This window comes from Thamnophis sirtalis, unplaced genomic scaffold (assembly GCF_051295495.1).
Source record: "Thamnophis sirtalis isolate CommonGarterSnake01/CBP01778 unplaced genomic scaffold, rThaSir2_p1.2 scaffold_3, whole genome shotgun sequence".
NCBI classification, from domain to species: Eukaryota; Metazoa; Chordata; class Lepidosauria; order Squamata; family Natricidae; genus Thamnophis; species Thamnophis sirtalis.
The window spans coordinates 136,127,397-136,148,300 of record NW_028261383.1 but is presented as its reverse complement, the minus strand read 5'-3'; the positions used below and the strand labels follow the sequence as shown (position 1 = coordinate 136,148,300).

Here is a 20,904-nt window from a genome sequence, read left to right as displayed (position 1 = left end):
TGCAGAAGTAGACGGGCTCAGCTACTACATCTTATTTGATGAGCTGATGAGATGGCTGCAGGCAAATCTCAGAATTAATGGAAAAAGTACAGTGTTCACCAGGACAGATGAAGAATGGCTGGCAAGAGCTTTACGGAGTAAAAAGAAAGCTCATGGGAGAAACTGTAGAATGACAGGGAAGGTTGAAAGCAATCTTTCTGAGCTGTGGTCAGCGGAAGGAAGGAAGGAAGGAAGGAAGGAAGGAAGGAAGGAAGGAAGGAAGGAAGGAAGGAAGGAAGGAAGGAAGATTGAGAAAGGAATGTACAGTAACACATTCTGTGGATATGGATGGAATATTTTAGATTCAAATTCATAGGAGAAAGATAAAAATGCAATCTTCCTTCTAATTTCATTTTGAAGCAATGCCTTGGAAGCGATTTTGAAATATGAATCAGCCTGTGTCTCTCTGATATATGTAATCTGATGGTGGTTTCAAAACAATTGGAAGGGGGTGTCTGTTTTAGAACATCATGTCTCCTTTTATTTACGGGTAGTCCTGATGACCAAAATTGAGCCCAACATTTCTGTTGCTAAGCAAGACAATCATTCGGTGACTTGTGCCCCATTTTACAACTTTTTTGCCACAGTTGTTACGTGAATCACCACAATTGTTAAGTGAATCAAGCAGTCGTTAAGTTAACCTGGTTCCCCTCCATTGACTTTGATTGTCGGAAGCCAGCTGGGAAGGTTACATATAGTGATCACATGATCCCAGGAAAGTACAACTGCCATAAATACATGCCAGTGGCCAAGCACCCAAATTTTGATCATGTGACCACAGGGATGCTGCGTCAGTCGTAAGTGTGAAAACTGGTCACATTTTTCAGTGCCATTGCAATTTCAAATGGTCACTAAACTAATGATTGTAAATTGAGGTCTACCTGGATTTATTTGCTCCCTCAATCCAGATATCCTTTAGGTGAGCAGGGGGGATGCGTATACACACATACTGAGACATTAATGACGCATAAAGCTACAATAGTAAGTAATGTACAATGATTTTGTAATTAGTGGCAGACCCCCTACTCATGCCCATGCTAGGAAACTGGCAAAAGTCTGAATAATTATCCTACAATCATGATCCAGCCCACGTTTGAGGAAGAAAACCCCATATTTGGGGGAGATGGACCCTTCCTCGTAACTCTGATGCTCAGGAGGAAGAACCAAGTGTCTCAGTATGAAAACGGAAATCAACAGCCCAGAGCAAGAAAACCTGGTGCCATACTCAAGTAGGCTACACTACATCTTAAAAGAAGTGGGGTCAGATTTTTCTCTAAGTGCTCCCCATACTCTTCTCTTTCTGAAGGGGAGAAATTTTGGAGACAGCTGGTAAGGAAGCTGCTTTAAGGACCAACATGAAAACAGAGATACCTTGCTTTAAACTGTGAATTATGAGGCGCAGCTGATGTCCCTTTCTGAATTAAAAACCACCCGTTGAAGATTAAATTTATGAGGTTTGAAAGAACATACAAAGCCTGTAAATTGTAAAATCAGCCACGTACACTCCGTCCCTGGCTGGGAAAGCTTAGCTTTTACATGAACCTAGCAAACTTTCAGCAAGAGATGCAGAACATTATGATACTGTAAAACAAGTAACTCTGCAGCAATGTGATATACTTCCCTATATCTCTCAGCACGGATCAATAGGCTATATCTATAATTTTGAGGAAGGCATTATAGGATTATGGCCAGGCTGCTGGGCTTGTGTGCTAAGTAGCTACAACCTGAGGTTCAAATTCATGACCAAATGTTGGATGAAATGGTTCTTGAATAGTTCTTGAAAGTTCTTGCATTTTCAATTAGATTTTGGGCACAAAAATGCTGTCATGTCTCAAGACAGGGAAGAGTTCATAATAGAGATGAAAATCAGCAGGTTCTGACAGGTTCTGGAGAACTGGTAGTGGAAATTTTGAATAGTTCAGAGAACCCACAAATACCACCTCTGGCTGGCCCCAGAGTGGGATGGGAATGGAGATTTTGCAGTATCCTTCCCCTAGAGTGGGGAGGATATCGAGATTTTGCAGTATCCTTCCCCTGGAGTGGGAGGGAATGGGGTTTTTGCAGTATCCTTCCCCTAGAGTGGGAGGGAAAGGGAATTTTGCAGTATCCTTCCTCTAGAGTGGGGAGGGTATGGGGATTTTGCAGTATCCTTTCCCTGGAGCGAGGTGGGAATGGAGATTTTGCAATATCCTTCCCCTGGAGTGGGGTGGGAATGGAGATTTTGCAGTATCCTTCCCCTGGAGTGGAGAGGCAATGGAGATTTTAAAGTATTCTTCCCCTGCCATGCCCACCAAGCCCACCAATTTTGGCTTTTTCACAGGAAATTTACAAAATGGGAATGTGAAGATGTGAACAATGTCCCCTTTGGGCCTTCAGTATTAGCAAGGACACAAAAACACAATTATAGAATTGAGAGGGACTAAATATCTATGCCAATTTTAACCCGATTCTGTATACTCCTCTTTTAAACATTTGGTTCACATTTCTGAAACAGGAAATCTCGCTCTGGACAATGAAGGTGGTATTTATCTTTCATTATTACACACACACACACACACACACACACACACACACACACACACGAAACAGAATAAAGGAATGGTCTTTCCTATTGGCATCACCCACAAAATAAAATACAGAGATGATTAAGATGTCAACAATGTACAAAACATTAACATTAAAAAGCTAAATTGGGGAAGCTATCCAAGTCCTAGAAGAACAAAGCTACATTTTCTTTATTTTATCTCTGTAACTTTTTCATTCCATAATAGAATAGAAAGAATTTAACAGCAGGATCTTAAATCTGCTACACATTTTAATGACATATTGGGAACACAATCTGCTATAGAACTTTTTTTAAATGTTGGAAAGTCCCAAAAGGTTACAACTGTATTTACCAGGGGAAAAAAACACATGTTTGTCCTCAGATTAAATACTTCTGAAATGGAAAGACAGTCCAAAATTCACCAAAAATATGGCAATAGGACTTAAAGAATCTTTTCTCAATGTTTTGGTAGTGGAAGATTATCAAATGTATGGTAGTTTTCTTTTCCGATAAATACAATATATTGTAACAAAAACAACTTCACATTTTAATTATAAGAGTTCAGCTTCTTAGATGTAAAAATGATATTCCAATTTGCAATGTATAATAATTAGAAGTTTGCAAACCACAAAGTGCTTTATTGAACTCTTAAAACTCTGAGAACCTAAATTTTTTTCAACTTGTCAGAAAATCTTTATGTGTGATATTCTCAAATCGGCTTTGGTATAACACTAAGTGTATCTGCCATCTAGTGATTACCCAGATTTTTGCAGCCTAGATACATTAGATCTGTCAAAAAACCACTGAAAATTTGTGATCCTATAGTCTACCTAATGTAGATTATAAATATTTCAGAGTGAAGCATGTTCATGCTTAAGGTTTTCTGGAAACAGAAAGCAAATTCAATGTCTTCATAATACAAAATTGTAACGCCATGTATTATTAAGTGGCATCTATCATTAACAGAAATGCCACCAATAGAATTATATCACATAGCTATTCAAAATCATTAGAATAGAATAGAATAGAATAGAATAGAATAGAATAGAATAGAATAGAATAGAATAGAATAGAATAGAATAGAATAGAATAGAATAGAATAGAATAGAATAGAATTCTTTATTGGCCAAGTGTGATTGGACACAAAAGGAATTTGTCTTTGGTGTATATGCTGTCAGGGTTCATAAAAAGACAAGATACATTCGTCAAGAATCATAATGTACTGCATTTCATGATTGTAACAGTTTAACACTTTTGCTAAAGTAAAAGATGCGAAATATTGAAGCAATCCTGGTTAGAAGCCTCTAATTCAGGGGTGCCCAACCTCTGGGCCGTGACCTGGTACTGTTTGGAATCGGGCCACACAAATGGCAGGCAAGCATGCACAATTGTGCATGCAGCTCCATTTGCGTGAGCAGCAGGCACTCACACAAACGATTGTGAGGCTCTATTTGTTTGGGCACCTGCCACTCACACAAATGGAGCTGACAACACAAATATGTGCACCTGCCGTTCACATGGAACCATCTCCTCTCCCCCCTCCCATTGGTCCAGAAAAGCAGAAAGGTTGGGACCACTGCTCTAATTCTATTCGACAGAGCAGGAATACATGGATAGAACCAATCCCAATAATGGACATGTCCTAAAAAAAATTCATATTCCATTAAAAAACTCTGCCTCTTTGCTTTTCATCTTCATGGTGGGAGAAAAGGCAAAGGAGTATGCTGTTGTTCCTGCAGGAAGCTGGTTGAAGCTCCTTCCAATCAAGGGAAGAAAAAGAGAATGAAGGGAAAGAGAATGAAGAAAATAAGAAGGAAATATATTTTTTAAATTTTTTTAAACACCTCTGATTTGTTAGCAGTACTGATATTATCCTTGTTGGGCAATAGGTAGAAGAAAAGAATCAAAGCTTCTGCAACTGCATTTTCAACGAACAAAAGTGACATTGATTATGGAAGAAAGAATCTCATTTTTAAACTAGATTAATTTATATATTGCCTCTGGGTCAGCTTTAAGATGCACTGTTTGCTATCCAAGAAAGATTAAATGTTCAGAAAAAAAGGTAATTATTCTACTTATTGTGGACTTACAGAGAAAGAAAATTGAGTAGAAATAGAATACACAGGAAAAATGAAACTTCATTTTGCTTGTGGAGAAGTGGAGAAGAAATGGTTCTACTTGCTTTCCAAATGATCATTAGCTTGGCAGAAGATAATACAACTGGAAATGATGACAGGAAGAAGGGAAGTGAATTTGGCAAAGGACAGGAACTAAATGCTTATATTTAAAGCAAGTCATATCACTGGATAGAAGCCATGCCAGGCACATGGCCAGTTGTAAGATGCCCACTTGGGGGCTGGCAGCAGAACTGGGCTGGCAAAATTCAACAAGCATCAAAGCTGCAGAATGAGCCAGTTAGTATCATCACATAGAAATAATGGTACAGCAGAGCAAGAGAAGAAAAAAGAAACCAGAAAACTGATTCAGAAAATAAAGATCAGAGCCTCATATGACTGACTGAAAATGTATAGCAATAGTAATAGCAGTAACAATAGCACTTAGACTTATATACTGCTTCATAGTGCTTTACAGCCCTCTCTAAGTTTAGAGAGTCAGCCTATTGCCCTCAACAATCTGGGTCCTCATTTTACCCACCCCGGAAGGATGGAAGGCTGCGTCAATCTTGAGCCTGGTGAGATTCTATTTGCCAAACTGCTGGCAGCCAGTGATCAGCAGAAGTAGCCTGCAGTACTGCACTCTAACCACTGTGCCACTGTGGCTCTACTTAGAACTTTAGTTGCCAATGCATACAACAGTATTACTTTTATAATGCATATATGCCTACATAAACACATACAGAGTACCTTATAACATTTTAGCAATGAATTCTGTTATCATAATGTTGGGAAAGTGGAACTGAAGTAAGAAGAACCACTTCACTTCATATAGTAACAGTTTTACTATTATTATCAGGTATGCTTAAAACTTCCTTCATAATACTGATAAAATGGACTCTTGAAAAGTTCTGCCAATCAAATAGAAATTATGTTTAAAAAGCCCACTGAAACATGGGCAATATCTTCTCCCCAAAACTTCGCAGGAGACACAAATATTAAAATCACTCAAAAGACAATAAATAATAGGCAAACAAAAATGGCTAACTTACTGTGAGATAGATGCTAGCATTTTGTCAAGGGGAATGTAAAATAAAATTAATAGAAGAACTGGTGGCAGAAGGATATAGCTGTCAATGGTTCTCTTATTTACAATTATTAGAAAGATTGAAAGTAGGCAAAAGAATGTATGGTTTTGAACAATGTAAAATTCAGTTTGAAATAGAATTATGTACTAATGATGAAAATGTAGTTGCTAAAATGTATAAACTTTTGTTGAAATTTGAAACAGAAGTACAAGTAAAAGAAAATATGATAAAGTGGGTAAAACTGATTATAATATACAGATGGAATGAGAAGAAATTGCAAGTAGCTTAAAGGATTGGAATTTACACTATATTCTTAAATATAATCTTTATAAAATGATTTACTGCTGACATATGTCACCAGAAAAATTGTCTAGAAAGTATAAAGGCACTTCAAATCTTTGCTGGAAATGAGAACAACATGAAGGGACATTTTATCATATTTGTGGATGTGTAAAAAAGCTAGAAAATGTTCAATTCAATTACAATTGGACCAAAGGCTTTTCTTTGGAGACTGATTAATAAACAGTTGGGAAAAATCATGGAATTTTGTTTTTGTATGTGATTATTATACAAGGATGGAAAGAATTGTTATTACTTACAATGGAGGAATGTTTGGTGAAGATTATGGAACTTGGAGAAATGCCTAACTTGGCTTCTTTGATCAGGAAAAAGACATTTATTATTGACTGGAAAACTCATGGATTTTTTTCCCACAAAACAGAAAAAATGAATATATGATTTATGGTTTTGTTGATTAGACAGGCTAGATTATGGAGAGAAGAGAATATGTATGAGCATAAAGTAAAATTTATAATTGCACTTATGACTGCTATTAAAAAAATGGAAGTTACTTTGTATCTTTTCTTTTTTCTAATTTTCTTTTCTTCCTTTCTTGCATTGTTTCCTCACTGAGTTCTTTCATTTTTTTCTTACTTTGTATTAATTTGCATTAATTTTTATCTTTCTTTTTAAAAAAAGAATTATACAAAAAACAAAGTCTGGGCAACCCCTTGAGTAATGTGAACAGCAAAGAAACTCAGTTGCTTCTGAAGGCTCCTATGCTACTCTGAGCACCGAAGACTCTGATTTTGAAGCCAAAGGATCGGAAGCTAAGCTGTGAAAAAGGCAGATGCATCCCACCCTAATACTAATCTGCATTTGCTCCATTGCAAGAAAACCATTTATGTAGTTAGTTCAGTATGGCAAATGGAGAGGAAACAGGAGCATAGCCAAACCATATTTGCACACAACCTCCCCCCCCCCCGAGGAGGGGAAGGGGAAGGGGAAGGGGAAGGGGAAGGGGAAGGAGGAGGAGGAAGAGGAGGAGGAGGAGGAGGAGGAGGAGGAGGAGGAGGAGGAGGAGGAGGAGGAGGAGGAGGAGGAGGAGGCAGATTCCAGCTATCCTCTCAAAAGACTGCACTGGAATAAAGTAGGTAATTTTTACACTTTCAAAAGTTCCTGAACTATAATTCTCAGCCCTTTAAGTGTTGGTTATGCTAACTAAGGCTGCTGGGAGTTGTAGCAGATCAAATGCCTGAAATGCCAAAGATTTCACAGCCCTTTATTAAAGGATTTTTCCTTTCAAGACAACAAGCAATATTTTCAAGTTCATCCTCTTAGTTACTAAAGATATCTTTGAAATTGTCTATTTTTTCCACAACTTTGCTTTTCTACAAAATTACTATTAATTTCATTGTGTAACAAATTTTCCTGCAGGGCCACGCTCACTCATTCAAACATGTTCCCTGAATGATTACTCTAAACAAAAACCTGCAAAGTTTTTTTTTCAGTTTACTGATTAATGAAAATCTCCACAACAATCATACTTTGTAATATACCAGTTGCAAGAAAGTGGGGGAAAAGTTATTAGATACTAGACGGAATCTTCTGATTCAATCAGATAACTTTAAATGAGACAGATTGGTATCTTCTACAACTTCCCTCTGATTATAGACAGTTATATGAGAAAGATACAATCATTACACAGTGTCTACAATTCTTCAATATCCCAGTCAAGGAGGACTTGATGATTCGGGTCAGTCTTTTCCTATCTTGCCCTTCCAAGAATACAAATGATATGCATTTACATTAGAAGACTACTAGATTCTGAAATCTTGGAATCAGTAATCAGCTCGCTCAAGGTGACAAGAAACAGTCATCAACTTCACATAGCACTCATTTGTTCTAGAAATAATATATTATGTGAATATGTACCAGACATGTGGCTCAAAGTCCAATTTCAGTCTTATTAAGACAGATCAAATAGATTAAGGATACGAAAGATCATAAGGAATCTGATTTTCGGGCAGCAGTACAATATTCTCAAATCAATTCCATTCCATGGAAAAGTATTATAACTACTTTTGACAGACTTGTTTTTAGTTCCAAATGAAAGAAAGAAAAAGGCTCTTAGAAAACTGTGAAGCTACACTGCTTCTGCTTATAAATGGAGCTATTTCATGCAACGTTGCTGCTGTTTTATTATAATTATTAATATTATAGTTCTTTGCACAGTCAGCCAGATGTCCAGAACTAGGTTTGGCATTTTTACCATCTATCAAGTCATATCCAGGGACCTGAGATAGGCAAATGTTGTTGTTTGATAGTGTTAAACGTATCATCATAGGATGTAAGCTGTTCCAAGTCAAGCTGCCTTTTGCAATTGAATAGTGGTGATGTTGTCAATGGTGTTTAATCGGGTGCTCCAGATGTTTTGGGACTGTATCCAAAGGGCATATTACTATTGGTGCCATTTTTGCTTTCTTCTGTCACAGTTGCTTTATTGGCAGGTCTTTGTATTTCATTATTTCTTCTAACTCTTTCTCTTCTCCTGTCTTCAGATCAGCGGAGGTTTTCACATTTTGTTACCACTGGTTCGCCCTGCGCATTCACCTGCCCACATTGTGCGCCGCATCCACACGTGCGCTGGGACCTTCCGTGCCTGCGCTTTGCTAATCTGTGCACCTTCAGCGCACGCACCCGGCCTCAAAAATGTGCCTAAATAGGATGGCATAGAGCCAGGGCGGGTGTCTTAGTATAATTGCAAGTTTCAATGAACACCTACAGTATTTTCCTCGATAAGTAGGGTTTGTGAATCACTGCGTGAATGATTCATTATCATTATTTTTCTGGTCTTCCTTTCCAGATCTTTTAACTCTTCTTGAGTTCAGTTCACCATTCCAGCTGTACGACTAATGTCTGGAATTGCCCAGGTGCTAATTGCCTTGATGTATTCCCTGCACCAAGTTTGGAAAATCTTTGTCACTCTCATGTAGTATTCACTTCTAACCTTTTATTTGACTTCAGTATTTCTCATATAAAGATATTTAGATATGGTAGAATTACCAAAACAATTTACTACAATAAAGATCAAATCAATATCTTTATTAAAGGTCAGCGACTCCAATAAAATAAAGATGAAACAAATTAATAGTATATGCCATTCCCCAATCTAATGCCTCATAGTTCATTTGGGATTTTCAGATTCACAACAAATATGGAAAAGTGGTATTTGCAATGCCAGTATTGCAATATCTAAGTATACTAAAAGCTTTCCTCTAATTATACATCAAAGGCTTAAAATATAGGGGGGGGGGACTCAGTATAAACATAATTATCACACTATACTAACAGTAATTCTTCTAATTTTAGTCCTGAGATTGTGAATGCAACTGAGGATCAAATTCAAGGCTAGCTTAACTAAAATTGAGAAAAATATTAATAAATATCCTGTTTCGTCATCCTAGAACAGTGATATCCAACCTTTTTGTTGTCGCATGCCAAAAGTGCATGTGCGCACCCATAATGCAATGCATGCTCCCCCACCCCACCCCCGTGCATGCATGCGCCCCTCTCCCCCACGCATGTGTGTGTCTCCTTGTGTGCCTGTATGGCAGAGACACGAAAACCAGTTGGGCAGTGGGAGGCGTACAGACATGTGCGGTGGAGATGAGCTGGGGAGACAGCTCATGTGCACGCAGAGAGGGCTCTGCGTGCCACCTGTGGCATGCGTGCCATAGGTTCACCATCACAGTCCTAGAATAATGAGTCCTATATAACACTGAGGTCAAAACTCAAGTGATTGCAATAAATACTAAAAGTTAAACATACCTGCAAAAAGTTAAAGTTAAATCTGCCTGCAAAAACCCCAGCTTTATTGGATATGTCAACCAAATCAGAAAAACTGATAGGTCCAGATAATGATCTAGATGCCTGTGGATTGCAACGTCTCAATTATAGTTAAAAACTGGACCTAGAAGTAATAATAAACTCATGTGCAATTTGTTATCCACCAAGTCATCCTTCATTCACATCACAGGTTATAAATCATCAGGTTTAATCTTCAGTGCTTGAGCAATTCCAAGGGAACACATTTAATCCTTTAGCTTCTTTGTAGTACAAAAGATGAAAGCTTCTAACTTAGTCCTGCCATTCATTTTATATTAGTAGTCACGTTGCATTCTTAAATTGTAAATATTTAAGACCTAATTGGTGGCATTATGAAGCCCACAGGCCCTGTGTATCATTAAATAATCTTGATAATGAATTCTGTTTCTGAAATATTTCATGCATGCTAGTTTTGTCCCCACAATTATTTCCCCCATGTCTCTTTTTAACTGCTTGCCAACCCATAGCAGCCAAGAGCCTTAAACACAAGCAAATTAATTTACCTTTATGAATCATCAGGATATTCATTTATACATCCCAGGGGTTTACACATAGTTGCATCATCAAGAGTTAAAGAGGTAGTGGCAACATAATGTAGAAGAGACATGCCAGGAGTTCTGATTATTAATTTCATATTCACAGGGGATCCTGGAACCAACAGAGTGAAACTGCTACTATTTAGCACACCTAAGTCCAGTTAAAAAAAATGTAGCTCAGCGGTACTGAACTATACTACAGCTTCCATTGCAGAGGATGGCATCATATCGGTAATGTCATCCAATGTAACCACAACCCAATAATTTTACATTGATTATTTATTTATTTATCCAGTTATCTGGCTGCCTAATTCAAATTCTGTGACTCCAGATGGCTAAACAAAGACTAAACTTGTCTCAAGGAAGAATTGTTTATTGCACGGATCCAGCCACACATATCATCCCTGGAGCCTTAACCAACCAAGGAGGACTGCTTGAGAGCCAGTTTGGTGTAGTGTTTAAGGCACCAGGCTTGAAAACAGGAGACGATGAGTTCAAGTCCCACTTTAGCCATGAAAGCCAGCTAAATGATCTTGGGCCAGTCAGTCTCTCAGCCTAACTCACCTCACAGTGTTATTGTTTGGGGAGGGGGGGGATAGGAAGAGAAGAGTGTTGGATATGTTTGTCACTTTGAGTTGTTTGTAAAAATAATAGGGGGGTTATAAAAAATGGATGTAAAACACAAATGGCCATATCTCCAGAGTTGAGACCCCTTACAATTAACAGGATCAAATTTATTCCATTTAACACAAGATCATGCCTCAGTCAACTCCGTAAGATTTGCCCGATCAGACTCTAACTCAGAGAGAATTGTTGCTTCTACTATATTGCCAAATAGATCCAGACTTTTTTTTGGGGGGGGGACTATACATAGAATAATTCAAGCCCTGAAAAAGAACATCAGCATTCGATCAAAATTTAAAAGACAACTTCATCTATTTAAGATAGAATATAGCCACAGATAATATAAATATATTTTTCAATAAAGATATATTACAGATATACTTACCCTGCAAGATGTGTCTAGATTGAATATTTAAATGCCTCATTAAGCTAGTCATTCATGGATATACAGCGCTCAAGGGCAGGATTAAATACATACAAGGAGCAGTTCAGGAACTTCTATTATCCCATGGTTTTCAGACTCAACACTGAAACCAGATGTCTAGTGATTTATGACATTTAAATATTTCAACACCTCTGTCTTACATAACTTCCTCATGGAAACACTACTAACAGTTGAATATCTTCTATCTTGTCAGCAAAACCAGTCCTCCTTCATCGTCTCTAGCACTTTTCTGAGTGGAAGTCAATTTGTTGTTTATTTAATTAGTAATGGGTATCACTCAGCTCATAAATGTAAGAATTTCCCGAGCTAGATGATCTGGAGCTTTGGAGTCAAAATATTATCTCAACAATAGATGTCTACCTGGAGGTGAAATCTATTACCTATTGATACACCTGACTGGACTATTCTCATACAGGATACAATAGATGCATATATGCAGATGAATTCTGTATTTGTCTTAGTTGGTATTTATCCAGTAGACCTATCATTAATTTATACATCTAATGCAATAGAAGATTTGCTCCATAAATCAGACAGAAAAGATTTTGTGATCCACCCAGAAACAATGGGAGCAGAGCACTATTTACACAACATTCTCAACAACCATGAAATAAGGGATCATCCTTCATAAATACCTCCTTTAATTTAGAAAATTTAACACAGGGAAAATATCAATTCCACCCAGGCAGGAGCCTCTGGTCCCCTAAAAGGGTCATCCTGATGTGGCAACTAGGTAGGCAAGAGTTTCCCCAAAGGTTTCCCTGTTGGCTTGCAGTTCGGGTCACCAGTTGCCATCTTTTAGGCTTTTAGTTATTATACTATATTATTTAATGTACAATTTTAAGTCAAGCAAGCTATTCACCTAATCACAGAGGGAAATGCTAGTTAACCTCAAAAGTGTTAACTCCACAAATCACCACACCATATTGTTCTGATCATGTTCTGATAAAGCCCAAGTTAGATATATAAAAACATATATTCCATTCTAAGGTGTCTTTTCCATTAGGGAAATACCTCAGTGAATATAAAGTAATTACATTTTGTTATACTCTCATCAATCCTACAGAAGTCATTCTCCCCCAAAATCTGGGCTACAGCTGTCCCTTTAAAGTTTGGGAATATTGTTTGACATATGAATTTGCAACTACTTTTTGTCATACAAGCCTGATGTATTTTGAAACAGAAGTCGTGTTTTACCTCCTGGCTGTCAATTCAAAGACTGTAGGGAGGTTGTGTAAAGAAACTTGGCAAAGCAAATATATATACTTTAATCATTTCTGTAATTAAAAGGAGAATGGATTCCAGAGGGATTTTCCCCAAACAAACATCTTCTCCCTTTGCACTTCCTACAAGTTGAAACTTACATTACTCTGCCTTCTATAGGGTTGAAGAAAGTTTTCAAACTCTGAAATATTCCCCTCAGTGGGTTTTTATGCTCCAGCACGAAACAAGATTACCTGCCAACCTTTCATAGGAACAAAATAGGAATATCTAATCTCGCATCAGTACTTCTACAGGCTGTACCAGAATCCATCATAAGGTGAAAACTTTATTTATTTAGATTTTTACTGGCCTGATTGGATGCTACTTCACAAACATCCTTGTGAAGAAATATCAGACAGTCTAAACCTAAGAATGTAATATGTTTGTTCAATTCATCCTTGCCGTTTCTCAGTTTGTTTTTCTTTTTAGTCTGTCCTGAATATCATATTTTAGATTTTGAGATGAGGCAGGGATCCAATCCATGATTTCCTTTCATTGTTGGCTTAGGGTATAATGCTTTTCCAGATTTTGTGATATAATGATAGATTTCTGTATCACTATGGAGACACAATGCTAAATACCTACAGATGGATTTCATCACATTACCCACTGATGAAAGGAATGCATGAAAAACCCCATAGCCAAAGATGGGGAAGGCATAGGGAATGGCCTTGAAGGACAGGAGAAAGAGCCACCACCAACGCAAAGGTAGTCAACCAAGAAACTGACTTGAGTAAATGTCTCTCAGACAAGCGCCTCCTTAGTTCACACAAAGATGAAGAGGTGTACAACCTTAGCGTGGTCAAGGACTGCAAAGTGACTGAACACAATTTTGTGTGAGATTGACTTATAAACTGATATATTAGTTTTTTCACGTATTACTGATAAAGGATAATTTTGTAGCTCTGGGTTGATATGAAGCTCCTTGATGCTCTCTGAGCTTGGCTGTATTCTTGAAGATGTTTCATTACCCAAAGTAGGTAACATCATCAGTATTACTAAGGAATAGGATTTGCTCTCAATTTCTATTCTAGTGGCTTCCCTGTCAGTGTTGGTGGGAGTGGTCTTCAAAATTCTTTGGTTCGGCAGTTTACACTTAGCTTGAATAGGGTATTGTTTGTTTCTTGATTGTTGAGCTAATGTTAATCTTGGTGTCAATCTATGCTCAACTAGATGTTGGTCATTGGTTGGAAATTGTTTTGGCCTTTTTGATCCTCTTTTGGCTTGTTGATTGTCTCTTTTGCATAGTATGTCGATATTGTTTATGTCTTTGTATCGATTGATGGTTGATTTGTTGGATTGCCCTGTAGAAAAGTCTACAGTGTAAAGACCACAACAGCTACGACGGAAGACAAACAGGCAGAAGACTAGCAACCAACTAACAGTCAAAAATGATGAAAACTCCTTAATTTCACAACAGTTGGACAGACTTAAGGATAGTTTCAACTGGGAAACCATGATCATCCTAGACAAGTCAAATCCCAAAAACACTAGAGAATTCCTGGAAGCCTGGCACTTTAACAAATTACCTTGAGAACAATTGCATACTGTTGCATTCTGATATGACATGCAAGTACATAAGGATTGGATTGTGTTTACTCATTTGCATCTCCATGTTGTGACAAATATTTGCTATGGGCTATTAGAATTCCAAGAGTGCTCAAAGAAGCTAAGGATAAACATACTAGAAACTTAGTAAACTTATGGTTAGTATTCTGTCTTTGCCCTCCTTGACAGTCATGATTCATTGCATTTATACACAGTGTTCATTCCTACAGGCCAGAACACAACATGTCTCTGAAGAAAGAAAGCATACTATCCCAATTTTTTGTCTTTTTCACATATTAAAATATGAGACAGGAAAAAAGTAATCTTTTTTCTCTGGCAGAGAGAAAAGTAAACAATCCATAGCAGGGGGAAAAAGTTATCCCAACAGTTTTCATAGTATTTATTGGCAAAAAAACCCAACCCTCTGATATGAATATCAACATGCTAAAGATTTTAGGGAAGAAAATAGGTTTTTGTTTATTTGTTCAATTCCTGCAAACCCAAGAAAGTTGATTGAATTGCCTTTTGAATTCTCAGAATTTGCAGTTCAATCAACTTTTGATTTATTTTCATCATTCTTTGTGTTGCGATAACCACTCCCTTAAAGATAAAGGTTCCCCTTGCACATATGTGATAGTCGGTCCCGACTCTAGGGGGCGGTGCTCATCTCTGTTTCAAAGCCGAAGAGCCAGAGCTGTCTGAAGACATCTCCGTGGTTATGTGGCTGGCATGACTAAACACCAAAGACACACAGAATGCTGTTACCCTCCCACCCAATTTTTCGACTTTCATTTTTTATGTGCTTTCAAACTGCTAGGTTGGCAAAAGCTGGGACAAGTAATGGGAGCTCACTCCATTACGCGGCGCTAGGGATTCAAACCACCAAACTGCCAACCTTTCTGTTCGACAAGCTCAGCATCTTAGCCACTGAGCCACCACGTCCCAATTCCGCATCACCACTCCCTTAAATCAACTTAAACTACCTTAAAAGAGATTTCTCATTTTTAAAAAACTCAAAGGTTCTTATGTGCCTCATGAAATATTGAGTACTGATGCAATTCTTTAAAAAGATGGTTTAGAGCTACCACAACTATATAGAATTGGTTGTAGCACTCAATGTTCACCTTAGCAAACAAAAACAAAAACAAAAAAAGCCAATACATTTGTATCTCTATGATATTCAGCAAATCGGGAAAGGAAAATATTGTGGAATATTAAAATTCTATGTGAAAGTTTTACATAAAGTGGAAATACAGGACCATGAAACGGAATCTAACTTGTACTATCTGTTGTGATATAAAGACAATACATTTCTATGAACATTCCACAAACATTGGGTGCTCATAAGTGTTTACTGGACAACTTTAGATTTATTTTAAAAACTGAGTGGTTGGAGTTTTTTTGCACTTTCGCATTTGTAAATCAAGTTTTATCAACATTCAATAAACATTAAATATCTGTATATCCTTAATAGGCATTTTAAAAACCATTTCAATTTATTTTTCTGTGTTTACAGGAAGACGCCAAATAATAATTTATATCCTTATTTTTGTGTCCCTTGCTTTTTTATCTAATAGAGTGATCCCACTCAGGTTCCACACCAGACCTACAAAGTGATAATGCTTTCAGCTTTCAACAGCTTGAATTCCAGGAAAGAATCTAAGGACATCCATTCTCCCCTCCACCTTTATGCCAATGGGGGCTACTATTCCCTCCCCAGCTTGCCAAAGAGCTGTTTAATCGGTGAAGAAAAGCAATGGAGTGGGCTTGAAAGCACTAGGGCCAATGAACCTAAGCCTGTTTTACTGATTAGGATTACAATTAGAATAATTCTCCCTAAATCTCTCAGCAACAGAGAAAATATTATCTTAACAAGAATTACTAAGGAAGAGGGCTTGAATAGTTAGCATACTTTACTATTCCACCAGCTGGTAAGTAACCCTCAACCAGGCCAAGTGAAGGAAGTCATAGAGGAAATAGACAAGGAACTCACTGAATCCACAGAGAGCCTACATGAATTTCAAAGAATCAGGATTCGTCATTCCAAATAGGATAGCCATCTTCCAGATCAAAGAGCATTCTAAACAGTTAATATGACATGCAAGCATTAGGATTTAAGGTAGAAATTTAGAGGATGAAAAATACCAAAGAAAGAAGCTGCCCTATCTCTATCCATTTTATTTTTCCCCCCCAATGACATACACACATGTAGGATGTGCATATGCATGTACATATACATATGCACACTACTATCGTATTAACTTGATGGTATATGACAGGATGCTTGCCTGAATGTAAAGCTGTTCTACCTATCCGGATGGACAGTTCATTTTCATACTCCTGACGATCCGTGGCCTGATGTTCGTATTTCTCCTTGATCACTCTTGAATCATAATTTAAAGCCAGTGATGTTTGAGGAGACACATTGATATCCTGAAAGACAGAAAACAAATCAAAATGCACATTTTATTTTCTTTCGTTCTTTTTAATGCCATTCAGCCCAATTTTATGCTATATTCTTCCAGAAGAATTAATCTGACATACATGTCTACATCCAAGCACAGTGAATCTTAATACATTTCTATATCTGATGTTTCAACTAGCTTTGCTGTTGTCAAAATTATATACTACTTTGTTTAAGGTAGTATGGGCACACAGGGAACAGATGCTGTCAGACAAATGTGCTTTGCTATCTCAGCTCCAAGAGTCACATGAATATAAAAACTTTATACAATAGACACTAGTCTGAATATGGCATCTAGCAGCTGAGGTGACACTGAATTAGCAACACATAATATTGGTTATATTCATTTATACATCACTACCTAATTTTTAAAAATTACTTGCCACTTTATAGTGATTCTTCCTTAAACATTATAGTGGGATACGGGATGTGAGTGCCCTGGAGTCAAAAATAAAAAGTCTGTTTAGTCTGGGGAAAAGAAGATAATAGGGAAATAATATAGCCATAAGACTACAATGTAAGACAATTCCTCAGAAGAGACAAATGGGACATCGGGAGGGAAGGGATCCTAATAGATTGCCGCTGGATGTGGATCAGGTGAGTCTTTTTGCTAGAGATACTTAAACAGAGATTGGATGACCACCTCCCACATAGACTGTCATGGTGGATTCCTATACTGGGCCAGACTAGATAATCTCCAAGGTCCCTTCCAATGGTTAATTATGAATAATTCTGGGACTTCTTTCTTCAGCCCAACTTTTGAAAGAAAATTAGAAGAAGGGTGTTGCCCAAAGCTCAATACAGTAAGGGCCTTTCTCCACTTATACCTAACAATTATACCAACATGCCATAGCAAGATTGTTTTTTCTGCCATGATCCCAGGGTGCTGCCTTGGTTTTGTTCCCATCTTATATGTGAAATTAAATTATCCATAGTTGAATCTGGGTTAAAGTAAGAGTCCTTTCCTCTTATTTTGACACTGTTCAAGGAAAGTTCCATGGGGTGTAAAATCTATTAGGCTTTATCACCCATTTCCCTGCAGAGAAATTAATAGACTGAAAAGTACATGGGAACAGAGGTAAGAGAAGCGCCATAGCAATGGAGACAGCCAAACTCATACAAACTCAAAGCATGAGTGGAGCTTGCTGTAACTCAACAATAGGGAAATATATTATTAATAGCTGTGCAATATCTTAAGAACCAAAAGTGGGCTTCGCGACAGAGAGGTCCTATACTGAGAACGTCACTGTTGGGAAATGTTTTAAGGAACAATTCTCTTTTAAAATAATGCAACTTAATTATCTATCTAGTAAAAAGAGTGTATCCAAGAAAAGTGATAATGTGGAAAGATATGCATAGCATTTCAAATAAAATCAGTACATCAGTCTAACTTACTTGCAGACTATCTCACTGAGTAGCAAGCTGGGTTTAAATCAGTGGTGAAATTCAATTTTTTTTTTTGCTACCGATTCTGTGTTGTGACTTGGTGGGCATGGCTTGGTGGGCATGGGAGGGAAATGATACTACAAAATCTCCATTCCCACCCCACTCTGGGGCCAGCCAGAGGTGGCATTTACTGCTTCTCTAAACTACTCAAAATTTCCACTACTGGTTCTCCGAACTACTCAAAATTTCCACTACCAGTTCTCCAGAACCTGTCAGAACCTGCTGGATTTAACTCCTGGTTTAAATCATATGAAAAGTTATTTACAAAGAAAGGATTCTGAGGCATCTTGGTCTTCTGAGCAGCAAATGCCCCCGAAAAACCCCAAGGGAGTTCAAAATCACAAATGCATGGGTATCCAAGATCGGTGAAAGTATCAACTTTGTAGAAACTAACTAATGGTTTTCCCAATGATATGACAGCCTCTGTATTTCTGGTGTCAGTGGTCTAGTCAGCTTAAGGAACATGTACTTGAATGATAAAGGGTTGCTTTTTATACAAAAGAATTTAAGTTCTATCCAAATTAAGGCTTTGCCTATTCATATTCCAGGGCTGAAGACCATCGAAATATCAGAGCATATCAACCAGTCATTATGATATCTGTATGTTATTTATTCACTATCTGTCTCTACCTTCCATTTTACCATTTAATTTTTGAATAGAAATGGTTTGAATAATCACAATATTATAATGATAAATGATAAGTGTTTCACGTCATAACTATAAATGATTAGTAAAGGACAAGTAGATATAAAATATAATGTCCAATGAACCTTAACATCATACACTGTATGTGTAATTGGAGAAATCTGTCTGCAGTTCTGTTATGGAATAATGGATGCCATCTGACCTGGAACATATCCATTTTATCATCCCCTTCTTAGCTAATTTCACAGTATGTGCAATACCCAAATCATGAAAAAACATTCACTGGAAAATTTCTAAATACATTGTTAAATGATGCTATTTTGCCCACATAAAATAGAGGTGCTGGGACAAAACCCAAGAAAAAGATCAATATAGTATAAGGAAGATATAGGAAGAGTTACTTTTTGAAATTAGATTATTTCTAGTTCTTTTCTTTTTGTTTCATTCATTCACTCATTCATTCATTGCTAGATAATGAATTACCGTATTTTTCGGAGTATAAGACACACCTTTTTCCCTCAAAAAAGAGGTTGAAAATCTGGGTGCATCTTATACACTGAATATAGCATTTTTTGCCTCCCAAAACACCACCCACTTCACCAAAATGGCCATGCATAGCCTTTAGGAGGCTTTCAGAGTGCTCCTGGGGGCTGGAGAGGGCAGAAATGAGCGAAAAATGGGCCATTTTTTGCTCAATTTTGCCCCCCTTCCCTAGGCCGCAGGAGCACTCTACAAGCCTCCTAAAGACTATTCATGCCTCTTTTGTGGGGGGAAAAAAACGGGCTTGTTTTTGCAAAAAAATAGGCTATTTTGGGGAGATTGCAGAGTGCGAAACCTTTTTTTAAAATTTTGCCTCTTCAAAACTTTGGTGCATCTTATATTCCAGTGCGTCTTATATTCTGAAAAAATATGGTAACGTGACCATCACAGATTTCTTTCTGTGTGCTCTGCTTCTGCTCATATATCATGTGTTCTAGGCTTCATGTGTTATTCTAAAAATTCTTTTACAAGTATATATTTCATATGCAAGTCTACAAGGTACATTCACCTGTACTCTTGGGAAGTTTAAAAGTGTAAAGAAATATTTTTTTAATGTTTGAATGATATTTATTTCCAAACCCATAAGGAATTGTTTCTAAAATGATGGAATAGAAATGTGTGTTCCTTACAACATTATTCAGTGGCTTGTCACCAATTTACAGTAATATGAACTTGGGAGAACTCAAGGGACTGTGAAAAATGGATCTGTGGTTGCAACTGCCATATTTGATATAGAGAATTAAAACGACAAGGAGGGAACTCAACTTGATGCTCTCCCCTCAATATTAAATGTGTATATGGAAGGATATTAGTGTTTTCCCATCATATCAAGTTCAATTCCCCACAGGAATGAAAAAGCAACTTGTCTCGAACAGGAGAATCCAAGACTCCAGTTGTAAGAGACAAACACAAAAACCACTTAACCACAGCAGCTACTTCAGAATTTTTTTTTATTTTTTTTACAAAAAACAGCTGAATTTCTGATTCTGTCGGGGAGAAAACACTCTGAAATATATATTCTGCGCCATGTATGAACAACCCCAAAAGTGTTAGTTTTTCATTTGGTTGACCAGAATTATCAGAAAGAGGCATGGGAAATTGGCTATTTTGGAAGCAGTTGTTTTGAAGAACAAACCACAAAGCCAGCTTGGTATAGTGGTTAAGGTGCTGGTCAAGAAACTAGGAGACTGTGAGTTCAAGTCCTGTCTTACAGATGAAAGTCAGTTGGGTAACTCTGGGCTAGTCACTCTCTTTCAACCCAACTCACTTCACAGGGTTGTTGTTGTTGTTGTTTTTGTTGTTGCTGCTGCTGCTGTTGTTGTGAGCAAAATAAGAGGAGAAAAGTGTATTATGTGTGCAGGATCCACTCTGGATTGGTCACCAGGAGCAGAGGTTTAACATTCTGAGCTTTCAGACGCGTGCTGGAGCCCATCCTCAGG

The 20,904-nt window shown here is 37.5% G+C and overlaps 1 protein-coding gene across 3 annotated transcripts in view; it reads right to left on the bottom strand.

Moving 5' to 3' along the window:
- SLC39A11 (solute carrier family 39 member 11) overlaps window positions 1-20,904 on the bottom strand; it is a 379,931-nt gene that overhangs the window by 229,498 nt on the left and 129,529 nt on the right. For 2 of the 3 annotated variants that reach the window (XM_014068383.2, XM_014068382.2), the window contains exon 5: window positions 16,658-16,802. In XM_014068383.2, coding sequence (XP_013923858.2) covers window positions 16,658-16,802 — 145 coding nt within the window. The remainder of the gene's footprint in view (window positions 1-16,657; window positions 16,803-20,904) is intronic. The other variant, XM_014068385.2, reaches the window with a different exon arrangement.